The 24135-nt window shown below is 34.4% G+C and overlaps 4 protein-coding genes across 5 annotated transcripts in view; 3 read left to right on the top strand and 1 right to left on the bottom strand.

Moving 5' to 3' along the window:
* The window catches only part of LOC125833719 (citrate synthase, mitochondrial), a 346970-nt gene that overhangs the window by 171025 nt on the left and 151810 nt on the right, over positions 1 to 24135 (bottom strand). The gene's annotated exons all lie outside the window — the stretch shown is intronic.
* On the top strand, positions 1964 to 4668 carry LOC125833715 (beta-hexosaminidase 2). Its single transcript, XM_049512899.1, has 2 exons — positions 1964 to 2771; positions 3527 to 4668. The coding sequence occupies exons 1-2, from the start codon at positions 1997 to 1999 to the stop codon at positions 4474 to 4476; spliced, it is 1725 nt and encodes a 574-aa protein (XP_049368856.1). The 5' UTR covers positions 1964 to 1996; the 3' UTR covers positions 4477 to 4668.
* Positions 7179 to 8521, top strand: LOC125833756 (non-specific lipid-transfer protein 1-like). Its single transcript, XM_049512942.1, has 2 exons — positions 7179 to 7570; positions 8179 to 8521. Exons 1-2 carry the CDS (start codon positions 7215 to 7217, stop codon positions 8186 to 8188), a joined length of 366 nt encoding a protein of 121 aa, XP_049368899.1. The 5' UTR covers positions 7179 to 7214; the 3' UTR covers positions 8189 to 8521.
* On the top strand, positions 10608 to 11239 carry LOC125833754 (non-specific lipid-transfer protein B-like). The gene is made up of 2 exons (XM_049512940.1): positions 10608 to 11061; positions 11148 to 11239. The coding sequence occupies exons 1-2, from the start codon at positions 10676 to 10678 to the stop codon at positions 11173 to 11175; spliced, it is 414 nt and encodes a 137-aa protein (XP_049368897.1). The 5' UTR covers positions 10608 to 10675; the 3' UTR covers positions 11176 to 11239.

Genomic DNA, 24135 nt, shown 5'->3' with positions numbered 1-24135 from the left:
GCATATTCTATCAAAGATTTTTTCATATCCAAGACTCAAACCTTAGAGTTAAAAAGAATAATTAGTTACAGCTTTAAACTTATTTTCTTTTGAATCTATTCGGTCGCAAAACGTTGAGCATAGAAAACTAGATACGAACAAAAAAAATTGGTTATTAACCTAGACGCATGAGTTGGATTATTTATGATTGGGTCAACGTGAATCAATCAAATAAATCCCCACATATGACATTTCAAAATTCCACGGATGATGCATTTTTAGTTTGAAAATTAATGTTAAGGAAATTGTGATCCAATTGGAGCAAGGAGTGATATTTTTAATCCTAAAATTAATGTGAAGGACAATTAGAATCCAGAAAGAATAAATAAATTTGAATCATTTCTAATACGTCATTTCAAATTATTGCTAGCAAGACATTTTTTTTTGAAGGAATAAAAACAAATAAAGACAAACCTATCGAGAATGTGGTGCATGGATAAGGTGATCTTCTTTTAATTAGAGGTCTCAAATAAGTTATAAGTATAAAAAAAATCTTGGTAATGAGTACTTTCCATTAAATGGAACCCTACAATACGAATTTGAAATAACCAAACTCTACTGCATAATCTAACACGAGAAAAAAGAAAAACCAAACCTACAGGCACCGGCTATTGCACCGTATTGAATATCTACAAATAATACTAGGGATTAACTCAACAAAAGCACTTGGCACTACGCCATTCCACAGTCAATCTGAATTCCCAAAGGTCTTTAGAAGTTCATATTCTTTTATTAAAATATTATAATTATAATTATACCTATTTTGGATAATTTTTTCAACAAAAACACCCTGTATATCATCGACGTATACGATTCACATATTATATACCTTACTAATATATCGCAGTATGATTCAACTATTTTGATTGTTGTTATCGTCGGAATATCTAATTATATGTTGTATACTCTGACGATATACAAACACACTTAAGTATGGACAAATTTTTTTTTATAAAATATAAATAGATAGAAAACAGTATAATATAAGATTAGTAGCCGTTTGGCCAATATAGGGGTCAACGACTATTTCTAAATATTTAGCCCTCTTCGCCTGCAATCTCTTAAAACTAATTTGTCTCACTAATCACAACTAATGAGTTGTTTATAAACATATAAAAGTTAGGTTAAATGAGTTGTATTATTCACTTGTTAATTGCACCTTAAAAAATTAGGTTAATTATGAAAGTTTTCCCTTATCCCATTTAAAAGGTAATTCTGATTCATGCTTAAGCTAAACTTACCAACATAATAAGCACAAAATTAAATTAACCAAGGTATATTTGTCTACACTTAACCAACATAATTCTGATTCATATTGTTAAGACGACTGACATTTATTTAGGAAATGAGATTGATTACAAAGAAGTAACCCATAATATTACAAGTTTTGCATAAGTAATAGTATTATGTTTGGTACCTGATTAGGAAGTAGATTATTTATGTATAGAATTAATAGGATGTTTGATTTACAGTTTAGAAACCAACATAACTGTATCCATATGTTATGAGAAAGTCTATGCATCAACAAAAAATGAAATAACTGTTACATGTACAATTAATATTTAAATAATTAATATTTGTATAACTAATACGTGCATAATTCTAATCAATTACCAAACACCCGTAAGGGTAATAAAAACATTGAAGTTTAAGTTGCTTATCCAAATCACAAACCAACAAACTAGAAGCAAAGACTTTTGAAGTTGAAAAGAAAGTAACCAAGTCAAGTCTTTATACAATCCCCTTCCATCCATCCCACCCACAATATAAACTCCAAACATAATCAAACAAATATGTAGCTATTTTCCAAAGTAATATTACAAGATTGTAACAACCAAACCATACTCTTCATATTCCAAAATTTGATATTTTAGAAAAATAACAACATATATAGTCCTTTCCAATCTTTGAATTGGCTTACTTCAATTTCGAAGTAATTTTCATTTCTCTAAGAAAAATGAGAGGAGAGAAAACATTCTCTTTCTTTCTTCTACTATTCTTTATCTTAATTTCTCAAACAACAGCCACAAATTATCCAATCAATGTCTGGCCCAAGCCCACAACATTCCATTGGCCCAACCCAAAATCAATCTTCCTCTCCTCAAACTTCACCATCTCCCACCCGTACCACCGGTACCTCACTCCCGCCGTCGACCGTTACCGCCACCTCATCCTCTCAGAGCACCACCGCCCCATCATCACTCCGGCGATCAATCTCACTTCATCAATACCGTTGCAAAGCCTCATCATCTCCGTCTCCGATGTCACTTCACCACTCGCTCACGGAGTCAACGAATCCTACTCTCTCTCCACACCTTCCGACGGCTCCTCCGCCTACATCACTGCGGGGACTGTATGGGGAGCCATGCGAGGGCTGGAGACATTCTCACAACTCGTGTACGGAAACCCTACCAGAGTTGCAGCCGGCGTGTACATACACGATCTGCCGATTTTCACTCACAGAGGTGTGGTGTTGGACACTTCGAGAAATTTCTACGGAGTCGATCACTTGTTAAGGCTTATTAAAGCTATGAGTATGAACAAGTTGAATGTTTTCCACTGGCACATAACTGATTCACATTCATTTCCGCTTGTGATTCCATCGGAGCCGAAGCTCGCCGGAAAAGGAGCGTACAGCAACGAGATGATGTATTCTCCGGCGGACGTGCAGAAGATTGTGCAATATGGAATGGAACACGGAGTTAGGGTTTTACCTGAAATTGACATGCCTGGTAAGTTATGGAATCATGATAAAGTAGAATAGAATAATGTATGGATACTTTTCGTTTACAATTTCTAGGTAATCCCAAAAAGGAACAAGATTGGACTTCTGGATGTATTATTAATTTATCAGGACATGGGGATCATTAATTTATTAATTTTAACTTAATGGGACCTTCCTGAATTTATTTTGAACTTTTTCTTCTGGCAAATGAAAATGTATGAATCTTTTTATACAGGAAACCAAAACCTTTAAGCCTGGGTCCGGGGAAGGTGGTGTGTATGAACCACGGTTCTTTCGAGTACTCTTCTCAATACGAATAATAGATACTTCGATATATGCACATAAATGTAGGAGAACATGTTTGATACTTTCAATGAGATGTGAATGAGAGTTTAGATGGTTGACGATCTCAATCTTGATAGTTGGCTCCATTTTTATATATGGTAGATTTCCGTAGGTAGGATTTTGACAATTTTGTTTACATGGTGTGCAAAAAACTACGAATTTTAGATTATCTTGTAAACCAGCTTGATAAAGGTAGAGCCGTAGAAAGTGCGGTAGTCCTTATTTCTACGATTGATTTTTTGCTACTTCAGCAAAATAACATAATCCAAATGAGAGGCAAATTGCTATATCCTCCACAGAAGATGGTTATATCACGTTGTAAGATTTCTTTTGTTAAACATATATTACAGGAACAAAGTAAAGTGTATTGCTAACACTATTAAATGTCGTGTTTGTCCGATTTTGCAAATATTGCAGCACATACAGGATCGTGGGCTGAAGCTTACCCTGAGATAGTCACTTGTGCAAATATGTTCTGGTGGCCCGCTGGAAGTAGTCCAGCTCTTGCAGCTGAACCAGGCACTGGGCAACTGAACCCCTTGATTCCCAAGACCTATGAAGTAGTAAAGAATGTCATCCAGGACACTATCGCCATGTTTCCAGATTCACTTTTTCATGGAGGAGCAGATGAGATCAATTCAGACTGTTGGAATACTGATCCATCAGTCCAAAAGTTTGTTGCTAGCAATGGAACTCTCAGTCAGCTACTCGAGAAGTTTATCAATAATACCTTACCTGAAATCCTCTCACTCAACCGTACGGTGGTCTACTGGGAGGATGTTATATTGAGTGGTAATGTGAAAGTGAATCCATCTCTGCTTCCTCCACAGAATGTTATCATGCAAACTTGGAATAATGGACCAAACAATACAAAGCAGCTCGTCACTTCTGGCTACCGTGTCATTGTGTCATCTGCAGATTACTATTACTTGGATTGTGGCCATGGAAGCTTCGTTGGGAATGACAGCCGCTATGATCAGCCACCAGGTACTGACCAAGGCAATGGTGGATCATGGTGTGGGCCTTTCAAGACGTGGGAAACCATTTACAACTATGATATAACCTACGGCCTAACTGATGAGGAGGCTCAATTGGTAATTGGAGGGGAAGTAGCTTTATGGTCCGAACAAGCTGATTCAACTGTTATGGACTCGCGAATTTGGCCAAGAGCATCAGCAATGGCAGAAACCTTGTGGTCAGGGAATCGCGATGAAACAGGAATGAAGAGATATGCAGAGGCTACTGATCGACTGAATGAATGGAGGTACAGAATGGTTTCTAGGGGAATAGGTGCTGAACCGATTCAACCACTTTGGTGTCTCAAAAACAAAGGCATGTGCAACACAGTTCATTCATTTACTAGCTGATCGATCCTTCATCAGTGTATGTACCAGTCTCTTTTCCACCTCCTCTCAGTTTTCATTCAAAACTGAAAAGGGGGTCATTTATCTGTATTACTGTATCTTCTATATTCAGATCCACTTTATTTTGTAATGTTACCTTCTATTGTCACCACATTACCATGATTTTACTAAGCAAATGAATTTGGGAATTTCTTACATTGCTGTTTTCCCCTATCTGTACTTGCTGATGATGGTCTAAGCTTAAAGCCGAATACATCCATTTTTTGAAGATAGCAACTATCGTATGGTTCTATGAATTTTCACTCGGGTGTATCAATAAAAAAGTAAACACACGAAGAAGCTAACCTAGGGATTCTACATATTTAGTATATATGTGTTAAACAAATTGACCTATCTACATATTGTGATTTTCTAGTAAAGAGGTGTTTTGGATTGTTCCCTATTTTTTTTCTCTTCCCTAGAGGTCTTCAAGCCTTTAAAAATAACTTAGAAGAAACTCCATAACTTAGAAAACTATAGGCTAACAAAGTGGTTGCAACAACGATATTCTTTAGTTATCGGGTGAAGCCTTCAAAAAGTGACCAACTATCTATACTAGTTGCTACCTTACGCTGTGATTTTTCCAATAGGAGTAATTGAGACAATATGGCATAGCATGCTTAGAAGCAACTTATATGTATAATTCTTTAGCACAAACCAAAGAGATGTATTCAAAATAAATAAATTTCCTGCCCTTCACTATTCTTTTTTAATTTTCATTTCTATTATTGTGTATTATATTGACTTTTCAATCTCCTACTACCTTTAAAAAATTACACAATTTCTTAAATTCTAATTCAAGATTCAAATTATTAACTTAGTAAAAACGTGTACACGTAATGACATATAGATTCAAGAAATTTCATCCTGGGACATACTGACACCTTGATCATTCGATGTGTTTGTCCCTATTTAGAGTTGAATTACTTGCAAGTGTTTGCTAAATCTGGATACATTACAGTTGGCAAATGTATTTATATACAATTTTATTACCTAAATATTAGACAGTCAAGGTAGTTAAGTGAATATTCTAGAATTCAGAAACAATACTGAGTGCAAATTTTAATTAAAAAAGTTAAGATATCCATTTCCTAGAGGATTTCACCAATGCAACATCTTAATAGGATTGCGTTGTTAGATTTAAACTCTCTTACAAGAGTAGGGGTGTACAAAATCGAATCGAAAATCGAACCAAATCGCAAATCGAAAAAAAAAACTCGACTAGTGATTTGGTTTGACTTGGTTTGATATTGGAAAAAAAAACCCAATTATATTTGGGTTGGTTTGGTTTTAACTAAAAAAAACCAACCCTAGACCAAACCAACCCGACATTATATATGTAATTTTAAAATTTTATTTTATACATAAAAATATTTACTTTGATATAATTTTAAAATATTTCTTATACTATTTCATAGTTTTTATCTTTTAATATATTATTTCAAGTTTAAAACTTAGAATTCGAAATGGTCCAATAAAGATTATAGTTCATAGATGTTGATAATTATAATAAAAGTTAAATCAAAATCAAATTAATACTACTGCAAAAAGAAAATCAATTCAACACTAAGAATGACAATAATATTGAATATTTGTTCTTTAGTTTTATATTGGTTTAGAGAATTAAAATACATAATCTAATTTTAATTTTCCTTAAATATTTAGTAATGTAACTAATACTTATTAAACTTATTTTAGCATGATTTAGTACTTTTAAATTATGGTCATTTTCATTATGACTTTGCAATATTTATTTTACATGATGATTTCATTATTATTTTTTATTGCATATTTTAGTGTCATCAGTACTCATCTCATATTTTGTGTTATTTTCTTAAGATACATCTTAGATAATTGTATTTTGGTTGGACTAAAAAAATATTTGGAGCACAAGTTAATTATATGTTTGTATGCAAACTTTACTGAAAAAATCCAAAAATCTGAAAAAATTAGAGGTTTATTAGTTTGGTTTGATTTATAAATTTAAAAATTTGACACAATGTTTGGTTTGGCATTTGAAACCCGAAAAAATCTGAATTTTATTAATTTGGTTTGGTTTATAAATTTAAATTTTTAACACAAATGGTTTGGTTTGATATTTGGAAAATCCGAACCAACCCGATCATGTACACCCCTACCCTATACAAGAGTAATTGTGACAATAGGGCCATAGGCTGACACTAATTACCTAAACAAGGGACGTGTAGTACTCTTTTCCTTTAGAAGAATTCAATTTGTGAGTATTCGATTAATAGTAGTTTTTACCAAATAGACAAGTGAAATATAAAATGATCATTATGTTGAATACACTACACTTCCACAGAAAACTTAAGTAGCTCAGTTAATTGACTAAAATTTTACCTTGTTAGTAAAAGTTTAATTCCTCACGTTGTAATACCCTACTGCACTTCACTTTCCCCTACCCCCAATTTAATTTCTTAAAAATGACACTCCCTAATTGCCTCAATCTCCATTGCACCAAACTTTTGACTTTCCACAAAACAATACCCAAATCTTAAACAAAGAAAATACATCAATAATTTTCCATCATTTCTTGCACTCAATCACTTAAACCAAACATAATCTTTCATTTTTATAACTTACTTGTGCTAGTGAGCTTTCTCAAATTTCATCTATAAAAACAGACTACTCAAAAACAAAAGAGTACTCTCAACAACAAGTTCAAAATCATTTAACTAATCATGAATTCCTCAATCCAAGCAAAATTAGTACTAGTACCATTCATCATGGCTCTAATTCTATTACTAATTGCACCATCTTCAGAAGGTGCCATCACTTGTGGCACAGTAATTAGCTCAATCAAGCCCTGCCTCAGCTATTTACAAGGCAGTGGGGGGACACCACCACAACCTTGCTGTGATGGTTGTCAATCTCTTGTATCTGCTGCAACAACTGTACCAGATAAGCAGGCTGCATGCACTTGTCTAAAGAATGCATCTCAAAAAATCAACATTAATTCTCAACTTGCAGGGAGTCTTCCTAAGAGTTGTGGAATCTCCTTGTCCTTCCCTATTTCATCCACTGTTGACTGCACCAAGTAATATTACTCTCCTCCTCCCTTATTAGTGCGTTTGGCACGACAATAGTCATTTTTCATAAATTTTAGAAAATAATGTTTTCCGTGGAAAATGTTATACATATATTACAAATCAATAGTGTTGTGATATGGAACTTTTTAGTACTATTAGAGGTCGATAATATGTCTAAATGTTGGTTGATCTGAAGTAAGTGAAATGAAATTACGAGCTAAAATAATTATAGGGGTGCTAAATGAGCGGACTAAACTGAATTTGAACGAATCGAGTCAATAAATGTTGAGTCATTGGGTTGGGTTGGCAATCCAATGGGTCATAACTAATAACTCAACCTTCCCAACACTAGTCAAATTTTATTTAATTAACATACAAAACTAATTCAACTTTTTTTTTTGTTGTTGTATACATATAACGCATCAAATCAAAAAGAGAATTCTTCTAAAATATTTTGACAAGATCTCAGTTGGATTAATTTGACTTACATATTTAAAATAAATCAGTTCAATTTTTAAATAACCGGGCTGAGTCATAACAATGTTTTTTATGGACTAATAGCTTTTGTCGATATGTCCTTGATATATAGTTTTGTACATCGTTACTACTCTTGCAGGATCAATTGAAGTGTTTTAAGGATGCCATATATATATATACAAGGCATTTCTTTGGCGTGATGAAGACTATTTATATAGCAAATAAAATTTGTTTGGATGCATATTATAAGTTATAATTGTGATTTTTTTTTCTGGTTTATATTTGTAATATAATATATCTCGATGTTATGTTCAGGATTTTTGCACTTTTGTTCTGCATGTAATAAAATTGTGTTTTCTCCGATGAGGAGAAAATTCAATAGTTTTTCTTATAATATACGAAACGAGCTAGCTGGGCTTACATTGAATTAAATCAAATATGTACGTTATGAGAAGTTATCAAAGTTTTTGTTATTCTTTTTTTTTTCCCTTTTTGGGCTTGTGTGTGATTATCGATGTTTACGTCAAATTAATTGCGGTTTGAACATAATAGTATATGTGATATGATTCAGAGCACTAAAATCAAACTATTTTTTTTTTTATGTATGAATTTGAATATATTGTTTTACAGTTTTTCTTTTAGAAGATTTGTGATAACTATGAGCCGTATAATTGTTCCCTTTTTTTTTTGGGCAAACTCAATTACAAACAAACATAACATATTAACATGACACCTTCCATGTGAATATCCTACGTAAGCTAATAAGTACGCATTTCAGGCAAGCTCTATGCACCTTAATTATTTTAGAGAACATTAATATCTATTACTATAAAGACGGATTCACTATATAAAGTTTTTATAAAGGCAAAAGAGAAATCACTTTTTGATTTCAACTAGTTTGTAATTCTATAATTTTTCACCTAATTTTATTTTAATCTTCTCCATTATCTTTAGCCAATTCGATATATCGTCATCAACCAACAACTTTATTTTTCTTCATGTCCCTTTAAAACTTCTATAAATTAAACCACAAACCATTTGGAAAGAATTAAACAAAACTCAAAAATCTCAATATCCTTAACTTCACCATGAAGCTTACCTATCCTTTTGTAACATTATTTTTAATACTCTTCTTCTTGATTCTCCAAACTTATAACTCACATGCCGAAAACATTAAGTGTGACAACATAGAACGAGCCTTGAGACCTTGCATGGTGTTCTTCAGGGGCGGAAGTGGGGTGATTGGGATTCCTCCATTCGCGTGTTGTGCTGGAGTTTCAACTCTCTCACAAATCGCGAACAACACCGCTGATAGGTCAGCTGTTTGTAGATGTGTTCAGTCAGCAATAAAAGATTTGAGAATCACCGATGCAACAGCTAAAGCACTTCCCCGTAGATGTGGAGTCGCCTTGCCCTTCACTTTTTCTCCTTATGTCAAGTGTCCTGGTACGAGTTTAAGTTATATATATTAATAATAATAAAATATTTACATGACATGGATCATTTATAATGTTATTATTGTAGATAAACATTAGGTAAAATTTGTGCATTTTTTTTGTATTATTTAATTAGTATATATACTTCAATAAGTTTACCTTATAGGTTGTAATCATAATAATAATATACATGTTTAAGTAAGTAGCTTGATACTATAACCAAACAGATTTGAATTATTATTTTTTGGTGAACTATTGGAATAGTAATAATTAAACTATGTACTACGTACTAGCAAATTTTTATTTATTTTTTAATTTCTATTAATTTGTTCTACTGTATTTATTACTTTGCTATAATTACATCGTGTAAATTAAATGTTTGTTCTTTTGGCAGGATAAAATGATCTTAATTTGGAAATCACTAAGATGAAGCTCTTGCTGGAATTATGAGTATAAATATTCCATGAATTTTGTGTTTTTTCTTTAGCATTAATTATTTGGTATTTCATTTTTCTGCATCTTCATGTAATTTCTCAATTGCGTGTATTTCGTCTTATGTTGATGTTTCTATAGTTGTAAACACTAAATAGCAATCTGCACTAGTCTGTATTTATTTTTTATTTTTTTTGCAATAAACTCACCCATCGCAAAAATAAAAGGGTGAAAATTATTTACTCGTTAAATTTTGTATTAGAATTGTAACATCTCCTTCTAATTTTGAATAATTCACATTCTCCCTCATTTATCTCAATTGAACATTTTAAGTTCTCAATTTACCCTCTATATGATCAACCTTTAATTTGTCTCCTTTTACTTTGTTAATATTATAATATTTTTAAATCTATATTATGGATTAACCTATAAAACAAATTTATAATTTTATTATAAAGTAAAACCGTGAATAATAGTTTTCAAGTTTATATAATTTTAATGGCCTCAATGAGCTAGACTTCTTATGTGGAGAGTGAATTAAGCAGCGCCTTCACAAACATACGTGGTACCTCCTTTATCCTTGTTAGAAATATGGTGGATAATAATTCAACTTCAAACTCACCTCACATACACCTCTATAAATATGAACAACTTTAGCCAACTCTACTACAACAAACAAAAACAAAAAACAAAAAAAAAACAATCTTTTTAAACGTATCTATCTTTACCTATCTGAAAATAAGACAGATTACCTATCGAAACTTCACAATGAGTCCATCATCAACATCATTTTCTCTTCTTGTTATTCTAATTATCTCCTCCTTATCGCTTTCGAATTCATCTTCATTGAAACCCGTGCATAGTTTAGAAGCTAATGAAGTTAAATGTAGAGATATAACTAGACATATGAAATCTTGCATAGATTGGACGAAAAGTGGTTACAAGAATAATAAGGTTCCTCCAAAGGCTTGTTGCAATCAAATATTTAAACTTAATACTATGGGAAAGGACTCTCAAGCAGAAGTAGCCATTTGTGAATGTGTTAAGGCAGGATTACAAGATCCAAATATCAATGCAAAAGCTGCTGAATCACTTACTTGGGGTTGTAAAGTTCTCTTGGCTTACCCTACCACACCAAGAGTCAATTGTTCCGAGTAAGTTTAGCTACCTTTTGTTTCAATTTATTTGTCGTATATATACCATGTAAATTAATTTTATCATATCGTAATTTTTGTGACAGGATAACCGCTCCAAATACCAAATTTTGAGGCTTGGAGTGATTTGGAGAAACAACAAGATGTAATATTTTATATTACAAATAGAGTTTGGTATGTAGATTGATTTGTCTATAGGACATATAATTTCCTAGACAATCATTATAGGATCTATGGAGTATTCGGTTTGGACTTTGTATTACTTGTTAAAAAAATATCCAATAAACTTTGTGTGTTTATATATTTCATTATATTTAATTATATTCAAAATTGTTGCATTGTTTTGAAAGATTACAGACTCTTCTTTTCTTTTATAATTTTCCTTTTTTGGAGAAATTAAATTAGAGGGTGTCAACGGATTATAAATCAAAATCTACATTTTTACCTTTTCAAAACTTTTAAAAAATGAATAAGTAATGAACAAATAAAAATGAATGAAGATGAAAGCTCAAAATGTGAGCGATGATATGGATAACTATGAGCCGAATGTATGAATCGATATTATAATCAAACTTGACATGGCACCCTTTCACACCTGCACGTGAAAATCCTACGTAGCATACATGTATTTCATGTTTTTTGTTTTGGTTTGTTTTAATAAATGTTTCAATTTATATGTATTTTAATTATGTCACGAGATATCTATTACTTAAGTCTCAGAACTCATATATATCAATGTTATCTCTGCTCACTAAAATTTATAGGCGAAAAGAAATTAGCTAGGATTTTTTAAATTTTTATTGAAATTTAAAGTACGATTGTCTCCTATATATTTTCACCTATTTTACTAATCGTCGGATCGTGCATTTCATTTTCATCCTCTCCATCTGTCTTAGAATGAATTTGATCATAATTTATTCTCGTAATTAATTTTAGAGAAAATTAAAAATTAACAAACTACTCAAAATTTCTAACATAGCTAAAACATCTACATTTTAAAATAATGATTTAAAATGTCATTATTTTAGCAAATATAATGTAACCAAATATAATTAATTTACTATCCTTTAATTTCTCAAATCAGGCTCATATTTACCTAGTTTGACTCTATTAATGGTTAAAAGTAAAAAAAAAAAAAAGACCCCACATTCCAGTATTCTCTCTCTATGTTTTTACCAAAAATCTCTCCACTCTCTCTACCGTTTCCATCATTGCTATCTCCTATACTTATTTGAGAAATTTCTTCGACTTGTATGATTTCAACATCTGGCAATTCTTCGTAGCAAATTGGGGTATAATATCCAATTTTGCTCTCTCATGCGTCTGATCAGGAGTCGGACCTGCTCCACAACTTCTCTGCTTATCGGGCTTGGGTGGTTTCTCTGTCGAATTCCAAATCCCCGTCGGCGCTCTACGGATGGTTTCGAAAAGACTCTTCTTGAAATCCATGGAACTTGATGAATCAATTGTCGGATCGAAGTTCTTAATTGTCCATTCATTCTCAATTCTAAATAACCAAGATACAATTTATTTATGTATTCATTATTTAGGTATTCATCCTAGTTGCATATGTAAAAAAAACTTTTTATTTTATTTTGCGTATTTTGTATTTACAATATCACTTTGTATACCAAATAGTTTGTATTTAGATTTAATTTCGTATTCGTCCTAATAGTACACCATCAAGTTTTGTATTTATATTTGATTTCGTATATATTCTCTATTCTAAATAACCAAAATACGGTTTATTTATGTATTCATTATATATGTATTCATCCTAATTGCATCAGCAAAACTCATTTTGTATTTTCAATATCACTTTTATACCAGATAGTTTGTATTTAGATTTGATTTTGTATTCATTTTCAATTCTAGATAACCAAATACAATTTATTTACGTATTCATTATACATGTATTCATACTAATTGCATTAGTACAATAGATTTTGTATTTTATTTGGCTCATTTTGTATTTTCAATATCACTTTGTATAGCAGTTAGTTTGTATTTTGATTTGAAATCATATTCGTCCTAATGGTATACCATCAGGTTTTTTATTGTATGATCTAACTTTTTAATTGAAATGAGTATTTACCGTGCTTAGTTTGTATTTCATTATCACTTTGTATTCCATTCTCAATTTGAATGCCAACAAATCTCTATTACTTTATTATTATGTAGTCATCATGATAGTATGTCACTCGCAATTTATATTTCAATTACATTTTAAAATAATGACACACAAAGTCACATTTAAAGAAATTCATCCTAATACATTTCAGATAAAATCATATTTTAAAAAGTTCAAAGAAGGATAAAAAACTAAGGGAAATTTTTTTACCTTTTTTGAAATATTTTCTCCATATTCTCTCCATCTGTTAGTAAAAATTTTTATTCTTTCAAATTAAATAAATACAATCAACCTTATTACAAACCAAAAAATTGACATTTTAAATAAATATTGAAAGATTTGACAAGGGGTACTATTATATGCTAAAATATTATTGTTTTGAAAATTTTCCCTTAATTTTACTAGATAAATATTTTGTGCCAAAAATGGGCCTGAGCTATGTTTTTTTTTTTTATATATAAATGATCTTATTAGATATACATATATACCATATATATTAATTATACTTATGCTTTCAAATATTTACGTACCTTACCACTAATTAAGAGTTTTCTACCATTTATTGAGGAAGATACATGTATTTCTATGGATTTGGCTCCTCTCCTGTAACGAACAGGTTTCGTCGTTATAGAAAAACCAATGGGGAAAAATTTTGGGCCGAAAAACTTTTTGGTAGTAACTTGAAATTTCTCAACCTAGTCCAAATTTGGACAAAATCAGAGTCTTTGAAGTCTAGGGAAATATGGTAGCAATTGGGTGATTTAATTATGAATTTGATTACATAAGTAGATAGCTAACGCGTTAAAGAACCTGTACGACTTTACGGAATTGAATTTGGACGATTAGAACTCCCGAAATTGATTATGGCATGAATGGTATTTTCTGAGTGTCGTTGGTTGAGGGTGTGTTGTGAAATGGGTTCTTGGAATTTTTAAAATAGTTCATTGTTTCGTGCAAGCCGCTTTGGCGGTGGTGTTGGTCGCCGGGCGGGGCCGCTGTAGCGGGCTGGGTACCGTTGTGGCGGGTTCGACGCGACTTAAGTCGTAAATAAACCCCAAAACGTCTTTATTATGCACTTTTCGACTTTGAGAGCTAGGAGACAATCCCATGCGAGTTCTTGACAATTTTCCACCATTCTTGAGGCTAACGGTAATATTTTAGCTCTCCGAATCCATTTTTCGATCCGTAGAACCTATTTTCTTAGGTTATTATCGATGGGGGAGGGTTTTGATCTAAGAATTATGGTTGGAACAGTTCTAATTGGGATCATGGGTTGATCTAGGGTTGGTAGAATTGTTAGTAATCCGAGTAATTAGTGATTGTTTATTGATTCCCGTATTATATTGATTGTTTGTAGACCAAGAACAAGCGAAACGAATCTGAAAAAGGAATGATCAAATTTCTTAGGGTTTCAAGCTTGTTTTGAGGTTGGTGATGGTTGTGATTCCATATTGTGTGATGTATGTTTGTATTGTTACATTGTATTGCATGAAAGTATACGAATGTGGCATTGTTGATCACACTAATTGTAAATAAGTATGAACGATTAACAATATGCCATGAATCACTTCTTGATTGTATGATTATTGAAAATATACTTGTGAATGTGATTGTGGTGTGCTGTTTGGATCAGTTGCCACGCTCCGGCATAATCATTGGATCGGGTACCACGAACTGGTACACTAACATTTTGAGTTTGGGTTCCATGAGAGGACCAATGACGTGTTATAATGTATATTGTTGAGCATGTGATATTCAGTATTGTTTATGTTCGGTATTTTGCATGTTTATGATGTTGTATTTACTTGCTTATGTTACACTTAGTGGGATAACCACGTGATCCTACCAGTACACGATGGTTGTGTACTGATACTGCATTTGCTCTTATTTTTGTTGAGTACATGGCATCTTTCGGTGGCTATTGACAGACCTCGCTTAGACGAACAGTGATCGTTTCCGAATTCAAAGGTGAGCTAGTTCTTCCGGGCTGCCTTGAGTTCTCTTGTTGCTCAGGCCATTTCATTCGGACTTGGATTTTCTAGTTAGTTATTAGTGCTTTAGTTTGGGATTGTAACACTTCTTGTTTAGACTTATGAATCTCGTTAGAGTTTTGGTACATTGACTTTCAGATTCTAGGCGTATTTTCTTCCGCATTGTTTAATTGTTAGACTCTTGTTGAAGTTTATGGGAACTTCATTTTCTTTTAGTTTATTTAACCTGCTTCCGTAGTTTAAATTGCTTAGTTAGTTAGTAGTTATGGTTCTCCCACCGGAGGGTTAGTGTGGGTGCCACTCACGACGGTCTGGGTCGTGACAAAGTTGGTATCAGAGCCTAGATTCGTTGATCTCGATGTACCAAAATGAGTCTAGTAGAGGCTATAGGACTTTAGGAAATCTATCTATTTTCTCTTGTCTCCTTTCGTGCTATAACTTGGGTCCAATTGGTATCTAGGTGATACAAATTGGTATCTAACCTCATTCACTATTCTGTTCGCAGATGGTTAATTGAATTCGGGCGAGTAGAACTCCTGAAATTGATCTTAGTGTGAATGGTATTTTCTAAGTGTCGTTGGTTGAGGGTGTGTTGTGAAATGGGGTTCTTGGAATTTTTAAAATAGCTCATTGTTTCATGCAAGACGTATTGACGGTGGTTTAGTTGCCAGGACGGGGTCGCTGTAGCGGACTTGGTGCCGCTGTGGACTGTTCGATGCGACTTAAGTCGTAAATAAACCCTCAAAACGTCTTTATTCTGCACTTTTCGACTTTGAGAGCTTGAATCTCCTAAGAAACTTGATTCTTCTATTTCCGATTCTTTCCGCTTGTTCTTGGTCTACAAACAATCACAATAACATGGGAATCAATAAATGATGTCTAATTGCCCTGATTGAAGTCAACACTATCAACCCTTGATCCCCCATACCCAAATTGGGGATTTTTTCACCATAATTCCCATATCAAAACCCTCCCCCATCGATAATAACCCAAGAAAATAGGTCCTACGAATCTAAAAATGGATTCGGGGAGTGAAAATCTTACCCTAGCCTAAAAAATGGTGGAAAACTGTCAAGAAGACTCCTGGGTTCGTTCCTTAGATCCCAAGTTTGAAAATTGCAAAATAAAACGTTTTTGGGATTTATTTCCAACTTTAAGTCGCGTATGTCCCGCCACAGCGGTCCTCACCCCTCTACAACGGCCCTGCCTTGGCGGCAAAAATCTTGCCTCAGCGGCTTGCACGAAAACAATGAGCAAAATTAAAAGGCTCCAAACCCCCATTTCAGAACTCACATTCAACCTATGACACTCAAAAAATACCGTTCATGCCAGGATCAATTTCGAGAGTTTTACTCGCCCGAATTCAATTGTGGAAAGTCGTACGGGTTCCTCAACGTCTTAGCTATCTACTCATATGGTCAAATTTGTAATTAGACATCCCTTTTGTTACCAAATTTCCTTAGAACTCATTCACTCTGATTTCGTCCAAATCTGGACTAGGTTGGCAAATTTCAGGTTACTACCAAAAAGTTTTCCGGCCCAAATCTTTTTCTCCATTGGTTTTTCTATAACGACGAAACTCGATCGTTACAATAGATTTCAATTTACCCCTCACTCGTCCCCGAGTGACTAATTATGAAATATGGGCTAAAGTAAAAGTAGAGTAGTACCTGAATCGTCGAACAAAACTTGGGATACTTGTCTCACATGTCCTTATCGGTTTCCCAAGTGGCCTCCTCGACCGGACGATGCTTCCATTGAACTTTCACAGACTTAATCTCCTTGGTCCTCATCTTTCGGACATCACGATCAAGAATTGCAATCGGTTTTTCCTCATACTGTAGGTCCTTGTCTAACACAACTGAGTCCCATTTTATGATGTAATCTCCATCACCATGATATCTTTTTAACATGGACACATGAAATACCGGATGAACTCCTAACAAGTTAGGAGGTAGAGCCAATCTATAAGAAACAGATCCTACACGATCAAGAATTTCAAATGGTCCAATGTATCGAGGACTAAGCTTGCCTTTCTTGCCGAATCTCATCACCCCTTTCATGGGTGATACCTTAAGAAGAATGTTCTCACCAGCTTGGAATTACATGTCCATTACCTTATGATCTGCATACTTATTTTGTCTACTTTGGGCGGCTAGAAGCTTAGCTTGGATATTCCTTATCTTATCTTGAACATCCCTCACTAAGTCCACCCCCAAAGGTCTCACATCTCCAGCCTCAAACCATCCTATGAGTGATATACATCCTCTCTCATAAAGTGTCTCAAATGGCGCCATATCAATGCTAGAATGATAATTATTATTATAAGAGAACTCACACAAAGGTAGAAACTTATCCCAATATCCTCCAAAGTAAATCACACATGCCTTCAACATGTCCTCTAACATTTGAATGGTCCTTTCCGATTGCCCGTCCGTCTGTGGATGGAACGTTGTTCTAAAAGTGAGTTGCGTACCCAACTCTTCATGTTATTTTTCCCAAAATTTAGATGTGAACTGCGTACCACGGTCTGAGATGATGAAAGGGGCACCCCGTGTAGCCTTACTATCTCTTTTACATACACTTTAACCAATTGATACACATTATAGTCCACTTTGACTGGAATGAAATGGGCAAACTTAGTCAATCTGTCCACCACTACCCAAATCGATTCATACTTTCCCAATGTTTTAGGAAGACCAAACTACGAAGTCCATAGCTATCATTTCCCACTTCCATTCCAGAATTGACATTCTTTGAAGCAAACCTGCAGGCCTTTGATGTTCATATTTCACTTGTTGGCAATTTTGACACTTAGCCACAAATTCCGCTATATCTTTCTTCATGCCTGGCCACCAATGAAGTCGTTTCAAATTTCGGTACATCTTAGTCACACCTGGATGAATGGAATACCTCAAACCATGGGATTCTGTCAATAAATTATGAATCAAGTCGCCCACTCTAGGAAGACAAATTCTTCATTTAAAACTGAGCACACTACCTGCATCAAGAGTGGTCTCTTGTGCCTTTCCAATCACCGTCTTCTTCGTAAGCTCATTCAAATTTTCATCCTTAAATTATTTGGCCTTGATCTCCTAAAACAAGGTGACTCTAACCTCGATTGATGTAATTCTCACAAAAATAATCACAATAAAATGCAGAAATCAAAATACAAGAAATAAAGGATAGGTAAATAGACACAAAAGGAGGAAACAAAAAACAACTTAAGGGTATATTAAACCCAAAGACTTCAATTCGTTAATCCAACAAGAAGCACCTAAATCTTACGAAGACCTCAAGGAAATCGATATCCCAAGCAACCCTGTTTCGAAGCAACAACTAACAAAAGCTTATACCAAGCTTTCAAACACTCACACAAGGAGTTTCAGGTTTACAACCACAATTTTCAAGAATAGTCTTCCTAAAATGAACCATAAGACGCCTATTTATACTTTTAGGCATTATTACATAGATGGGACCAAAAGTGACCCGAAATGGACCAATGGGCGAGCTAAGTTGGGCTCACCCAATCATCTTGGCGAGTCACCAACTGGTTGGCGATGTGCACTTTACATTGGTTTCTCCCTTGATGGCTTGCTGTAAGTTTTGGCGGTCTTGAGGTTCCTTGGGAAATGCGTCGAATGCTCTCCATGCTCGCCAATGAGCAACTTGACTCTATATCTCTTTGGGCCATTAGGCGATCTTGTGATCATCGCCCAAGCCATTGGGCGATGCGTCGAATTGACATGTTTGCCTAAAGTGATAGTTTTGTCAACTATTTTTCCTCCCTCGCTCCAAGCTATCATCTAAGTATGGTGTTGCTGAACTGGGAGCTCCTTCAAAGTGCGTAGGTTGCCATGCAAGGCATGGAACCCCCTCATTGACATCCATATAAGCCTAAGAGCCTCCATCCTTGTGAACGATCCATCAATACGTTGAAGTTCGTGAATGGATAGCCTTGAGGCAATCTGGATTGCATCATTCTCCCCTTGTTGAAAATAATTCGTCCTCTCGAATCCATACCTTGCAAAATCATATGGAAAGAAAATAAGAACAAGATCATCATGGCACGACAATTAGCATTAGCAATAACAAATTTATCACCATGCCAAAGATGCATAAATTTAACAAATAACTAAGCATCACAAATATCAACCAATGGTTTGTAACCCATTAAAGTAATATATACTTAGCTAAGGTTATTTTTTCCCACAATATGGAAATACCACCTAAAAGATGATACTTCCACAAGTTCAAATACCTTCAAGAATCCACCGGGATCAACATGATAGACGGCCCACAGAACTGGATCAAGTGCCCATCTATTTATCATGTTGACACTCTTCCATCCCAACAACATACTCCACTTAACAGCATGAACATCATCATATGTAAACAAGTAATAGAGAAAGATGTTTCACAAATCAACTTCCTCTAGGGTGTTTTCATGGGTGTGACTAAGAATAGGCTCACAAGCACTGGACATACCCTTAAGAAGTTAAATACACCAAGAAGAAGAGGTAATGGGAAAACAAACACCACTTTTCTCCTCATCACAATCCTTCCCCACAAGAGTACTCTCATCTTCCAAGAAGAGATTTCCATCTTTGGGAGGAAAAGCTCCACGCCATAGTGGGTTACTATAAAAAGTATAGCTATTAAGAACTACATTACTCTCATGATTCACACCACAAGGTACATCACTAAGAGTGATTTCATCATCTTCAAATAAGATATTGTACTTAAAGAGGGAATGATTAACCACTAGGGAAGAATTAAAACATGCAAGTTCACCCTAAAAAAGACAAATATCATTTTTCGAAGCATTTTTAAGCACATGATCTCTATAAGCAAAGCAAGCAATCGAATCTTCCACAAAAGATATGCTCAAAGAGTCACTTCTATTCAAATGATCAACATTATCATTAGGATCACCAAATTGAGGTTCCTTAATCACATCACAAAATCTCTCAATTAGTGAAATACACTCAAATGCAAGTTGATCAACACAATTATCACATGATAATGAACTATCACTCAAAGCACGGGTGTCAACACTAGGTGAACACAATTCGATCTTACTAGAAGAATCAATTCGGTCATCAATAGGATCAACTAGTGTATCCACACTCTCAACATGTACATTATCAACACATGGTAAAGAAACAGTAGGCTCACTTAAAGACAAGCTATCATTTACACTTTGTTAATTTGTAATGGCAAAAGTGTTAAGTTTAGCTATTGTACCTTGACCCCCGCAAGAAAGATCTTTTTTACCTTGGATGTTGGCACATCCCAGAAGTGCACCCATCACACCTTCAATTATAGGCACTTTGTTGGGAACTCGTGTTCCTCCATTCATCACGTGTGTACCTACATAAGAATCCTTATCAAGTGAAGAATGAATAATAAGATTAGAGTGAGATTATGGCAACCCTCTCACTTTGCTCCTCTCAACCTCTCATTTTTCCACTCTAAGGTTGCCACCTTGCTCTCTCTTACTTCTCTCAATCTTTTGTCTCTCATTTTTCACCTTAGGAAGAGGAAATAAATGTGTTCCCCATTGATCCACACCACAATTGTACCCCTTCAGCTCGTTTGGGACCCTATGTTCGTTAAACCAATTGGTCCCCAAACTTAAGTGACAAGAAACCATTGGCATTATATCACACCAAACCTTCTCATAGTATTCACCGCGTGTGAAAGAAACCTTTACCCCTTTGGTAACGTTACATCCATCCATGGTGTATGGATAAGGCCTGGGTAGTCGAGAAAGTCCCAAGTAGACTCCACCTCTGGAGTGATGTATAACCATCATCGAGGGCAAAGTCAAGCCCCAAGCCCCACAAATGTCAACCTTTGTCCTAAGAACTGGTCTTCTCGGATCGACATTGAAAAGCTTTGTGTACCCCTTTGGCACATACCTGAACCTCATCAACCCTTTTAATTCTTCCCAAGTCAAGCTTTCTCTAAGATTTCCCGTTTGTGTCCACCATCCCAATGCAAGACCTTTAAGGTGAAAAAGGGGATACAAGAGTCGCTATTGGCCTCTCAAATCATGGTTTTGGAAAGCCTGCTCACATTGCCACTCCCAATCAAGATATGCCTTGGGATCACACCTTCCTTCAAAGATAGGAAAATCAAGATATTCTTTTGAATACATGTTTCCTTATAACTTCTTTGTACATACAAAATGACGACTCACAAAAATAACAAACAATGTTAGCGTTAGTAAAATGAACTCACAATCGCTCGTGTTTACACACCTTTGATTGAATCTCAAATTGGCGCGCCTAATGTTGAAGATTGCTTATACTCGGTTGATCACAAAAGAGTCAATTCTAATTTTGGTCATAATGGATTTTTGTGTCGAGAAAAACAGACAAAGTTAACTACGAAGTAAAACGAATAAAAAGCACGAAAAGAAAAGACACTAACAAAGAAGTGAATTCAAGAACCAATAGTCAACAAGTAGAGTAATTATGAATTGAAAATCAGTTTAGGATTCTTGACAAAGAACTAGAATCAAAGAAAAGAAACTAGGAATTGGAACCTGAGATTAGGGTCATAAAATGAGTTTTTGATCACCAAACGGCCTGTTTTCTTCGCCTAAGTTGAAGTTCAGCTCGCCAACTTAAAGATGGGTTTGCTAAACTTTTCAGGAAAATGAAGCAGGTCGGCGATCTGGGTGGTAATTCGGCGGAGCGCCGCTTGGACTCGATGATCAAGGTAGAGCTTGCCGAATTTTACAGTAGCTCCACCAAAATAAGAGCCAACTAGGCGACCTAGCAGCCCAAAAGGCGAGGTGCCGAATAGACTAGACGAGCAAAGCCGGGGCTCGCCCTATGTCCAACGTCTTCTCTTGGAGACCTCCAAATTTTGAATTTATGGTCCCACCTGCCTTTGTCCTTTAGTATTTACCCTTTTAGGTAAATTCTTTTTTGTAAAAACACTTTTACACTTTCTCTTTCTTCCTTTTTGGAATCAAACTCTTCATTTTTCAAATATTCCCTTCTTGAAAATTTGAATGTTCTTGAAGAACTCCAAGAACACTATGAAGACCAAAAAAATAAACCCTCTAGATTTTTAGCTCGAAATTTCACGAAATTCGAGATACAAGCTCTCTTAGATATAGGGAACAAACCCCAATACTTTTTAGCCTTCAATTCCTTGCCAAAACTTCCAGATTTCAAAACTCATTTTGTCTTCTTCAAAGCTTCTTCAACCAACAATGACGGATTCTTCAATAGTGCACCAAACCTTTACAAATCTCAACCCTAGACTCAAATAAGGTTAGGGAACACTAATCCAACCTTGGAAACTTCAAATAAGACACAAATCATCAAACTCATTTCAACAATTTTCTCAAAAATGAATTTGAACAAATTTTTTTGTAACATAACCCCAAGACTAGATTCGTAGGAATGAAGCTAGGCTTGGCTCTAATACCAAATGATATAATTCTCACAAGAAGAATCACAATAAAACACAGAAATTAAAATACAAGCAATAATTGATAGACAAATAGACACAAAAAGAGGAAACAAAGAGCAACCTAAGGGTATATTAAACGCAAGGACCTCAATTCGTTAATCCAACTAGAAATACCTAACTCTTACGAAGACCTCAAGGGAATCATATTTCAATCAACCCCCGTTTCAAAGCAACAATCAACAAAAGCTTATACCAAGTTTTCAAACACTCACACAAGGAGTTTCAGGTTTACAACCACAATATTCAAAAACAGTCTCCATAAAATGAACCCTAAGATACCTATTTATAGTTTTAGGCATTATTACATATATGGGCACAAAAGTGACCCGAAATGGGCGAGCTAAGTCGGGCTTGCCCAGTCCTCTTGGTGGGTCGCCAATTGGTCGGCGATATGCACTTCACCTTGGCTTCTCCCTTGATGGCTTGCTGTAACTTTCGACGGTCTTGGAGTCCATTGGGCGATGCGTCGAATGATCTCCATTTTGCCTCGTTTCTAATCCTTTTTTTTTCATGTGACACCAATTCGAGTTCACTTCGGAATCATCCCTTGCATATTATCGGATTGTTTCGAGTCAACCCTATTCTCGTTCAAATGGAAAAGAGGCGGATTCGGGTTTGAGGAAGCCGAATTATAGGGATTGGATATGTGAGTATACACTCGAATAAGTCAGTATACACTCGCACAACAAGAGAGGAAAAGGGAAAAGGTTGAGGGCCATTTTGTGTTTTTCAACCCATCTTTAGACATAGGACATGTTGTGGGTCAAAATCCCATCATATTTGGAATTTGGGCAAAAAGACCCAAATTTAATATTTCTCCTTTATTCTTAAATTATTTAATTGTGACTTTTGTTTATTAACTCTAACTTTGGAATTGTTAATTAACTTAATCAAATTCCCCAAAATATGAACTATTTTCTTTGTGTTGGTTTACTTCAGTAAATTTCATTTTTAACAAAGTCTTGTGTTCATTTATTTTATTAATCAAGTATGTTCGTCAATTTTTATATCTTTAATTAGGTTAAATTTTTTGTTATTAAAAATGATATGTTCTTTAACGCTTTTTTCACATAGTCACATTTTATTCATTTTAAAATTGTTTTAAGTTAAAGAATTTTTCTCAATCAAACTAAAAAATGTTTTTCTTTACTTAGTCATTTTCTCCAAAAGTTAGTCAAATATATTTAGTCAAGTCATAGGATAACCGCATGTTAGCGGACACTTCAAATGATTTAAAAACCTTCTTGAAGTGTAAATGAGAACCTTGTACCCTTTTTTCTCTAAATTTATAAAGACTTAATCAGTCGACTCTTTTCTAAGTATTTTTCCTAAACGTTTTATACTTAGAACATTTCAAAAAGTGATTTTTCAAAAGATAGTAAAATTACGACATAACAGTCTGATTATGCATTTATTTTTTATTTAAAAACTAATTGTGAGATCAGGGTCAGGGGTCGG

The sequence above is a fragment of the Solanum verrucosum genome, unplaced genomic scaffold (genome assembly GCF_900185275.1).
Source record: "Solanum verrucosum unplaced genomic scaffold, falcon-dt-bn FXZP01000307.1, whole genome shotgun sequence".
In the NCBI taxonomy this organism is placed as follows: Eukaryota; Viridiplantae; Streptophyta; class Magnoliopsida; order Solanales; family Solanaceae; genus Solanum; species Solanum verrucosum.
Note: the sequence above shows the minus strand (reverse complement) of the source record. Positions and strands in the feature narration are given on the sequence as shown.